The sequence below is a fragment of the Phaethon lepturus genome, unplaced genomic scaffold, assembly GCF_000687285.1.
Source record: "Phaethon lepturus isolate BGI_N335 unplaced genomic scaffold, ASM68728v1 scaffold4319, whole genome shotgun sequence".
Lineage (NCBI taxonomy): Eukaryota > Metazoa > Chordata > Aves > Phaethontiformes > Phaethontidae > Phaethon > Phaethon lepturus.
The window spans coordinates 64,668-75,010 of record NW_010564053.1 but is presented as its reverse complement, the minus strand read 5'-3'; the positions used below and the strand labels follow the sequence as shown (position 1 = coordinate 75,010).

Below are 10,343 nucleotides of genomic sequence, written 5' to 3'. Positions count from 1 at the left end.
GAGAAGCTGATCTGCCCAAAGCAGAGCAAGGAGCAGACACATTTACTATCCCAAGTGCCAGAGGAGGAAACGGCAGCATTGCCACCTGCTCTGGTGGATATTGGATCCAAAGGAGGTTTTTTTAAGTCATCTCAGAAGGCCACAAACTATTGAGCAACAACAAGGAAGGCTGGCCGCAAAGTGGAGCTGGATGCAGTCCTGTGAGATGACTTTCCAAGTTACCCTTATCTACTGCTTTCTGCAGAGGGCAAGAGCATGGGTTTGAAGCAAGAGAGACCCAAACAGATTTTTGCTTAGCAGAGCAACAGAGGGAGATTTGCCAAGACACAGCAGCTGAAAAACCGGAGACTGATCCTACAGCCTAGGATAAGAACTCCAACCCGCCCAAGGAAGCCGAGAGCTGAGAATAACCAGGGTAAAGAAAAAAATCCATACGTGATGTACCACATATTCTAGGACTGACACAAAAAGTCTGATTATTGCTACTACTCACCTAAACCTGCCAACATAGGATGCTTCTCACTAAAGGCAGACATCACATCTGTAGTCTCTGCATACTCCCCTTACAGTTGATGGTCACTACAGTCACTGGCCGCCAGGACATAGTTTGCCTTATCCAAAAGTAAATGTCTTCAAAACATCATATTAATTGTGCCTTAAAATTGCTCATTACTCTCCATTGACTTTAGAGGGAGACAAAGGCAACCAGCTCTGACAGAGACTCTTATGCTGTAAATAACTAAAGTTAGGGAAGGTGAATCCCACTTTGAGATACTGCAGCCATTGGTTTTATAGAAATAAAGAGCTTTTCTCGTCTCTATTATGAGCTTCTCAAATTCAAACTTAGCAGCATCCACCATCCAAGGTACTCCATACTTACTTATATAGGATATCTCTGCTTCTACCACTAGATTTTGGGAGCAATTCCACCATGACGTACCTAGATGGCATGTGCCTTTTCCAATACAGACTGTTCTAAAATGAAGGGAGTTTTAAACATTATGTTTTAAACCAGTAAAACACAGTAACTTTTAAACATAAACACAGAGAAAGACGATTAAAGAAAAAGCTTCTGTTTTGTAGTAACTGCAGAATTTTAGTGGCTCCCTGGGTTAACAAACTGTATCGTAAGGCTTGCCTGCTGTCCCTGCAGCTTGGCTGTAGATCCGTCGCTCTGCTTTTCCTTGGAGAAGTGCAGTCTCTGCTTACGTTGCAGCTCTCTCTCTAGCTGCTCCAGCTTGCATCTTAAGAGTTTCCCCTGGAAGTATCAGCCCTGCTTTGCTCCATGTCCCTCTGCCCTGGGTTTGCACGGAACCCGGCACACACAGCTGGGCAAGGCAGGGAGGCACAGCAGGACGTAGAGGGACACACAGCCAGTGTAGCACGGACACCTTCCCGCATACATGCCTAGATATGCTCAAACACCACTCTATTTCCCTCCAAGATCTCGCCTCGTTGTTTTCTGTAGGCTTTTTTTTAAACTTAGAAGTCACTATTAGTCACCAAGAACTGATGCCTTATCATTGCTTTAAAAGAAATCCCAAATAAATCTCATTAACCTTTATCTTATCTCATTTTCTTAAACTGATACAAACTAGAAACCTACCAGGAACAGCCCAAAACCATGACTTTAACGGTTACTAATAACATTAGAATATGTTAGTTTAATAAAAATGGACCCTTGTCCTTCATTCATTTCTCTTCACCCCCAGAAAGAAGCGACTATGTGGACTTGCTTGATATGTCATAGGTAAAGTGATGCTGACAGCATATTGAAATGGGATCTCCCCAAGCTGCAGCCAAAACTTTAAAAAGCAGGAAATACACTCCTCAGGTAGCACTTCAAGTTCACGTTCACTTACCAGATTGCCTATGTAAAGCATGTGGTCAAACTCCTTCGTCATCTTATAATGCTCCAAGGCCATGAAGAGCGTGTTCAGCACAATGCAAAGGGTGATGGTGAGGTCGGTAAATGGGTCCATTACCACAAACTTGACAAATTTCTTGATTAAAAGCCAAAGCGGGCAGCAATCCCAAATGAGAAATTTAACAGCAAAGTGGTTCCAGCAGGGAGGACATTTCTGGTGCGATTCCTCAAGCTCTAAGTCACAAGCAGTAAAGTAACAGTCAATTCACACTGAGTTATATGACAAGAGAACACTTAAAATGACTCATAACATAGCGGAAGGCCCCTGAATTACCCCAAACTTTTTTTTAGGATAAAAATATTTCTGTCCTAACAGCCGGCAAATTACGCACTTTCGGGTTTTTGCCGGTTGACCTGCACTTAGCAGATAGCAACCTATTCTGAAAGTAATAAACTTTCAAAAGTGTCACAGGAAAAAAGGGACAATCACATTAAATATGTAAAGTATTATATATGGGCTCAGATTTTTACTGTTTTCGATTTTGGAAAACTCAAAGGGATAAGAATACGCTATCTTCATTTAGCTTAGATTTGAATATATTTCTTTCATTCCCAGGTCCCATTTTAGAAATGTCTTAAGTAAAACCTTTTAAAGTGGTTAAGAGATGATAGAGCTTAAATCCAATATTTAGAGCTGATTTAAGCGCTTGAGAGCCAGAGTAGCCCTGTTTATCAATAGGGTTTCTGTTCTTGATGTGCAATCTAAAAAGGTGTTAAGCAGTTTTCTTCTGAAAGACCCACATACAAAATCAGGGGAGTGCATAATTCAGTTTGAAAATGCTGCTAAAGCTCCAGTTTGCTTTTTAAAGGTGCTTTTAAAATATTCCCTAAAATACAACTTTTATATGTTCATTTTATTTGAGCACAAAAGAAGTGAAATAGCTTCATAAGTATAATTTGTGTTAAACGGTGAAAAAGAAAAGCCAAAAAAGGCAGTTAATGGCTGATAGTGATTAGCAGAATTGCTTAATGCTTTTCTTTTCTGATTCCTTTATGGGCATGGAATGCTGCATAACGGTTTTGGTCTATATAATTAGAACCTGCACTGATAACAGGAAAACTTCAGCCAAGGTTATTATTTCAATCAGTTTATAAACAGCTTCCTCTCTCAAGCCAGGATGCATTCTCTGTGCATTTTCCTTCATTGGACAACAGAAGTGCAGTATTAGGTGTCTTCTAGCAAGCTTTCAAAATATCAGATGATGTCCTCCATGCACAGGTTTTGCACAAACATCTACACTGTTCCGAGATCTCTGGGAAACCAAATTGCTCCCAAGAAATAACGATGTCTTTCCAGCCTCCAAACAAAGGGCTTACAGATAAGTGCCTAAAATGATGTGACAACCAGACATACCCCAAACAATTTCAATGCAAAACCCTAATTTGGCGTTTTCTTGGAAACCCACCTCAAAGTAATAAAGACTTTGGGGCAGTCACTTCTCGAAGGACCTATTTTTTGAGGTAAATCCAGAAGAACACATCTGTCTATACCCATACTCCTCATAATCACATCTAACCAACCCTGCTTGTTCCACTGCTGTTAATTTTGGGACTTTCATGATGGACACACATCAGATGTGTGACTCTTTTCCTGAGGCTCCACACTTGACACAAGCCCCTTTAAGTCCAGGTTGCTGCAAAAAGGGGTAGTTTCATCCCCTTAAGCCACACGTTATTTCTCTGCTCTTTTGACAGCTTTTGTGCCCCTGGACCTTCTGGGTGAGCTGGTTCTGCTCACGGATCCAGCTGAAAACCAATTGCTTGTACAGTCTAATCAAACTGCAGGAACACAGCACGGCGGGGAGGAAGGTGTGACTGTCCTCTTTTGGTAGTGATATGGCATTCAAATGCTTTAAATCAACCAAGAACGCACATCCTCTCCCCACCATGGGTGACCTTTGGAAATCACAACAGATTTGATAGTTGTTAATAGACATCTGCAAAAGGAAAAGTAAAATTAGACTCAACTGTTTTTTTCGGGACTTTATATTGGTTTTAAAAATCATGTCAGAAAAACAGAGTCACAGTTTATGTTGGAAGTACTTTTCCTCTTATTTTTAATGAAAATACCCTAGGTCCTTCCTTGCCTGCAAGGCTTTGCAATGTCTGGGGAAAACAGGCAGGTGATGACTAGCCGAGAGCAGCAACCAGGTAACTAAAGGGGAAGGGTTTTCTGATTTGGCTGTTTCACACAGTTTGCCACAAATCATACAGCTATTATTATAGTTAAAGCCTGTGACACATTTTATTCTGATTTGATATTCCTCTTGTTGTTAACAAGGATTCCGTTTCAATGACTAATCAAAGTCTGGGAGTTAGAAAACCTTTGATAACAAATGAAACAGTTTTCTTCTGTATAAGGCTAAAAATACGTCCTCTGAGTTACCCTAGACTTCATGGTGTCTATTTCTGTAGTAAAAAGTAATAGAAAGCACCATTAAATAAATAAGCAGAAGTCCAGCTCAGGCCTTTTAGGCATTCTTAACACAATACAAAGAAGCAAATCAATCACAAAGCTAATTGCTAAAAACCCCTTAGAAAACAAGTAGAACCTTCGCAGACTACGCTGAACACTAGAATACATTGAAGTGATTATTTACATATTAAGATTACAACTTTTTATTTATCTAAATATATATATTTGTTCTGGCCACGACACTGTTGAATATAACCACAGGGGATGGTAAAAAGCTGAGGAAGAAGACAGGCTTTGTGGTTACACGCTGGCCTGTCTCCAGAGAGCTAGGTCTAGTCCCTTTCTGTAGGGCATGTCCCAGATAAGTCCCTCCACCTTGCCTTGCCTTCCTCTTCATCAGTAACACAAATAAGGCTGCAAGGAGAATCCAAAATTTCCCTTGCTCCACACTGCGTTCTTGACAGACATTTTTCAATACTCTTAGTTGCTACCTCCTATCTTGTCTCAATTTACAATGCAGAACTGTAACAAGCCCTTTCATGCTGCGTGGAAGGAGCATAGAAACGCGATGTCTTGCTATGAGTTGTTGCCTCGCTTGACATTGCACAAATTTGTGAAAGGGAAACGCAAAGTTCCTGCGTATGGAACGACAGGGAAGGGAAATCTTCCTGCACCTAACGAGAAGCCTAATGAGCAATGGAAATATTTGCTGAGAAATATTTGTATGGACAAATGGGTCCTTTGAGCATCCTTAAATTTCACGGTCAGATTCAAACACCCGGCAAACTGCTGTGTCCCACTAGCTGCTCTGCGAGGAGGAGACTTTCCTCCCCACAGCTTGGAAGTTCTGCAGGTAGCTGGTGACTGCACATGCCGGGCTTTTCATCGGCTCCAGAGAGATGAGAGATAAATGTAGGCACCGTCACCCAAACTGTCTGGTATTCCACTGCCCTGCATCTTGGTTAGCCCTGTGTAAATTAAATGCCACAGAGGCATGAAAAGTTTCCAGATCTGACTTTTTGATTACATGGCCAGCATTTCGTCAGAATTTTTACAAGTGCATGGGTAAGACAGTGCTTATATTGCCTTGTGTTACAGCTTCACCTATATTATGGGGCTTGCAATAACTATCTATAATGCCTTCTTGAAAAACAACAGGAGTTCAATATTGGGATCTTTTGTGTCACTTGTTCCTGCCAGTCAACATGCATATGGCTTGGCGTTGAGGAGCCAAGGACGGGTCCTACCTTCCAGGGCACTGGTGATGATGCTGACGGCGCTCACTGCTCTCTGCCTCTGAAAGGGTTCGTCCGAGTGGTCCACGGACGGGCGGTGGGGCATTAGGAGCTGCTTCTTGCTTGCCTCCTCCGAGGGAGAGGTCTGTTTAAATGAACACATAGGATTAGCAGAATACAAACTAGGCAGATATGGGGTAGCATTTTCAAAATAGCCTAAGCACTGTTTTTCCTATCTGAGAAGTCCAAAGCTCACTGATTTCCCAATCAGACACACGCTGATGGGGCACTGCTTTTGAAAATGGCACTTCGAGCTATTTTGGAAACTTTGCCCTGCCCTTTACCTTCCTGTAAATAGGTGAAAGATGCAGGTGAAAATGAAGGGATGCTTCTGATGCTGGAGAAACAGCAGTGCTGCTTTATCATGCTCTTTCCTTGTGAAAAAAGCCCTGCTTAATTACATTAATTATTCCATTATTACTGAAATGTATTAACTGCTTAATTATACCGCTAGAAGAGGAAAAGGGGCATGAGCAACAGCTCCATTACAGGCCTCTGATATCATACCAAGCAAAATGACTCCTCAATACATGTTTTTTCCTTGTTCTGAAACACTGCCAGATCTCAGGAACATACTGTCATTCTGGTGATCTTTGGTGTCATGGATTCTGAAGCTCCATAATTAGGGGAGAATCTCAGCTTCTTTTTTTCTCAGGAAAAATAAAAAATAACTCAATCTATCTAGTTCTCATATTTCTTAAGCAAAAGCTTAAAAAAACCCAAACAAACAACCCAAAGAAATCAAATACCAGAAAAACAGAACTGACAAACTGCCTTTATTTAATGTTTCATTGTAAATTAGTTTTATGCTTTTCGAAGGCTTGGGTTTCTGAAGTCAGCTGGAAACACAGTATAGCTGCAGACACACACTGTATTAAATACTTTATATTGTCAGCTCCAGGAGCACGATGTTAAGACTTTTATTATTACAAGCTCCCACTTCATACAGAGAAAATCCCGCTTGCTTTACTCCTCCAGCTCTCCCACAGGTAGAAGGAAAGGTGGTGGTGGAGATGTAAGGATCTGGGAAAGCCAGGTTCAACACCATTCTCTGTCACAGACCTCCTGGTCAAGACATTCAGTCTCACAAAATAAGTGTTTTAACAGCCCCCATCCTGCTCCTCCAAGCATATAGGCTGTGAGGTCCGAGGCACTACGTAAGCGAGAGAGATGCACTGTGGATAGATGGGTCCTGATGGCTCTTGCAATAAAGGTCAAGGAAACGTGAAAGGAGAAGAAATCGCTATGAAGGTGATAACCCCTGTTATACAGACTTCAGAGGAGCTGCTTTTGCTTCTCCATAGTCAAACGAGCTACAGGAATCAGATTGAGTCTTCTGGATCTTCTCTCACCACTTGGGTCTGAAATGGCCCTAACTACCCCAAGCAGTGCCCAGGATGCCAACCGAGATGAGCTGTGGGCAGCAGCTCCACAGCTCTGCCCTCTGTGCCTGCGACATGCACCCAGAGGGACTCGGGATCCCTCATCTTCACCATTTCTCTATCAAAACTGCTCTGCAAGAAAGGCAATTCCATGAGAACAGCAGGAGAAAAGCGCTGAAGCTCTGTGAGCTGCCTTTCCGCCTTTCTGACCTCTTCAGGGCAGGGGACATCCCCTTGTCAGGTGGTTGCAAAGGACAAAGACACTTGGCCACTGGTTGACACTGAAAATAATAGCCAGTATAGTGGTCTCAGGTCACTTCAAAGTACTGCAGATAAAAATACCAATCAGTCACCCCAGGACCGGAGAAGAATAAGGATTATTAAAGCAAGGATTTAAAACGTTAGCTAATCCAGGAAAGCAGTAATGCTTCAAAATGGCTTTTTTTCTTTTTGCTTAGATGTTCTCTTTTGTTAAAACAATTGACTCGTCCATTGAGTTACTGACCAGTCATCTCAAAAGGAGAGGTGAAGTCACAACCTATTCAAAGGGACTCCCACTTGTGCACAACATAACAAGAAATCACTCTCTCCTTGGCTTAGGAGCTCGGGAAACAGGGAATGGTATTTCAGATGCATTACTTCGCTTGATTCCCTTCACCTCAAAATCATCCAACAAAAAACTCAAAGAAACAACAAATGCATAATCATTCACACCAGTTTGGAGCACATAACAAATACATGGGACTGAAAAGAAATAACTAGAAAAAGAGAAAGAAACCATGAGGGAGACAAACTTCTCAGCAGAGTAAACTAAAAATACAAAAGCAAAGAAAAAGGAAAAAAAAAAGCCAAATAAAACCCCAACTCTTCCATTCTGTCTGTAGAATGAACCATAATAAAACCTCAAATTTCAAATTCCTCTGGATTATCTACCTCTTTTAAAACTGTACCATCTTCCCATCCCATTCGACCCAAAGCTTAGGACATACCTAACATGTCTTTATACAGCCCCACTCCCAGAAGTCCCAGTTTTCTGACTGTGAAGAATGATATTATATCCTACTCATGCATGCAGAAGTGCTTTTGCAGAAGTTGTGGCCTTTCTCTGAAAGCCACCTTTTATTCACAGGTGCAAAGAGCATTCACTGCAGAGGTAAAAAGTTGAAGGAAAAACATTCAGAGATTCATTCTTCCTATTTTTCATTCAACTAAACCAGGGTAAATGACAAGTCCAAGTTAAACTAGAGGCTTGGCTTTCCTTCAGAAAAAAAAAATAGCAGGGAACTGACTTTTTCCCGAGGTTTTATGCGATATTCCCAACCCAACAAGTTTTTTAAGTCACTCTATTTTTCTTTCCAGCCCAGCATCCTCAATCCTGCCGCCTGTGTCGTGAGAAGCGGTCCCCAAGACTTGAGGAGACCCGCCGGAGTCAAAGGGACCGCTTGCAGGGAGCCATCGGCCGCGTGCAGCGGGCCGTCTCCGGAGGAGCCGTGCAGGGAGGGGTGAGCTGGTGCAGCTCGCTGCTGGCCCACCTTCAGAGCAAAAGCACTGCGCGGAATAGCCCCCCGCCCGGCGGGGGGGTCCGTCCCCAGAGCCGGGACACGCTGTCCGGCTGGCAGCGTCGGGGTGTTGGGAACAATCCTGCGCTCTTGCAGGAGGACGTGGACTCTTCACCAATAGAGCAGTAAATCCATCGCTTAGCTCGCAATTCGCCGTGAAGTGTTCTCCCAGGAAAGAAAGTTTCCAACCAGGTGAATCGCTTAAATTATTGAAGATACTTAGCGAAGTTTATGAGCTTTTGCTCTTTGTAAAGAATAGAAATGGGAGAGGGGCTTTTATTATTTACTTTAGAACAGAGAGAGCTAACAGTCACGCAAGGAGCTGGCAGTTTTTGCACTCTGAGACAGAGAGCAGTTCCAGGAACTGGACAAACAAGGCAGCATAAAGGCTGTTGTCATTACAGAGAGAATATACACAGTCACAACCGTTCACCGTACTGATATTTCTATAGAAATTCAGCAAAAATAACTCTGCAGTTATGCGAAGAGTCTCTTTAGGATCCAGATGAGAAATCACAACGGAGTTAGACACAGGCACCTCCAGCAGGACAAGACTATTTCTGTTGCTCCCTGATCGACTGGAAATGTTTCTCCTTTGGATTAGCTAAATTCTATAGGGAAAAATATATTATTCAGTAATTTACCTGTAAACGAGGCTGCACAACACTGCAGAATCATTTTCTTCTGAGTGCCTATAGTTCTGAGCTGTCTCAAAACTCTCGTGTGAAGATTGGCTTATATGTGGCAGCATTTTAAGGACCACATTTGGGAACAGGGACAGGTTTAATTTTCCTTGTACAGCAAAAATCTTTTCAAGCATAAAAAGAGGTGGACAGGCCACAGCACGAACAATGGACCCAGTAAGGCACTAGCACAAATATTTAATGGGATTGAAGGTGACCATGATAGCGCACAGCATTAAAAAGAAGCCATTGAATTTTGTGGATAATTGATTATTTAAAGAGATGCACTGTAAACTGGAGCAGCTTGCAATATTTATGTCAAATCTGAATGGCTTATGCTTAGGATGAGCTAAAGCAAAGTTTGAAGTGAGCAGAAACCAGAGCCGTAGTGGCAACTCTCTGTGTGCCAGTGGCAGAGGGCTAGCTAGCTTTTGTCCGGATGACTTATTGGTGGCGATTTTTGGATGACTTATTTTGTTGACCTTTTCTGAACACAGAAACTGCTAACACTTTGCCTTTTCACCAGTCCCATGGCAAAGCAAGAAAGGGAAAAAAAAATTTTTACCTCAGGGTGGTTTTAGGGTCAACAAGAAAACCACAAACCAATGTGGTCAGCAAAACAGTTTTACGCCTAGCAACAACAAAAGCCAAGGTTTTTTGTTTTTTTTTTTTATAAAAAAAGACCAAAAAAAATTTATCTAAAGATAAGCATCTAAATCCTTAGTCTGGCACCTCGATAAACAGGCCGGCTTTTCTTAAGGGCTCAGACCCCAGTAGTTTTCACTCCTGTCAAGCTAGCAATACTTGGCATTTCTAGTTTCCTAAAAGAAAAAAAAAAGTTATGACCAAGGGGAAATTCAGGAAAGGTTGTATGTGCAAGAGGGAGACCCCAGGCAGCTCCAACCTCCACCTTGCTGCCCATCCCAAAGTCATGTCATGGGTGGCCCTGCTCCACTGATGGGCTGATGGGAAGCTCTGGTGAGTGGGTGAGAACAAAATAGCAGGGATCACCAGCTGCCCGCTTGCAAACAACCACCTCCTCAGTCCCATGTCCATTTCTCTGCTGCTTCTAATCTCCAAA

At 42.4% G+C, this 10,343-nt stretch overlaps 1 protein-coding gene across 1 annotated transcript in view; it reads right to left on the bottom strand.

Annotated features, from left to right (window-relative positions):
- Positions 1-1,862: 1,862 nt before the first annotated feature.
- Positions 1,863-10,343, bottom strand: part of LOC104614608 (sodium channel protein type 5 subunit alpha-like) — a gene marked incomplete at both ends in the record, with an annotated part of 67,544 nt that continues 59,063 nt past the window's right edge. Inside the window, 2 exons of the mRNA XM_010294731.1 lie at positions 1,863-2,101; positions 5,591-5,723. Of these exons, the coding sequence (XP_010293033.1) occupies positions 1,863-2,101; positions 5,591-5,723 (372 nt within the window). The remainder of the gene's footprint in view (positions 2,102-5,590; positions 5,724-10,343) is intronic.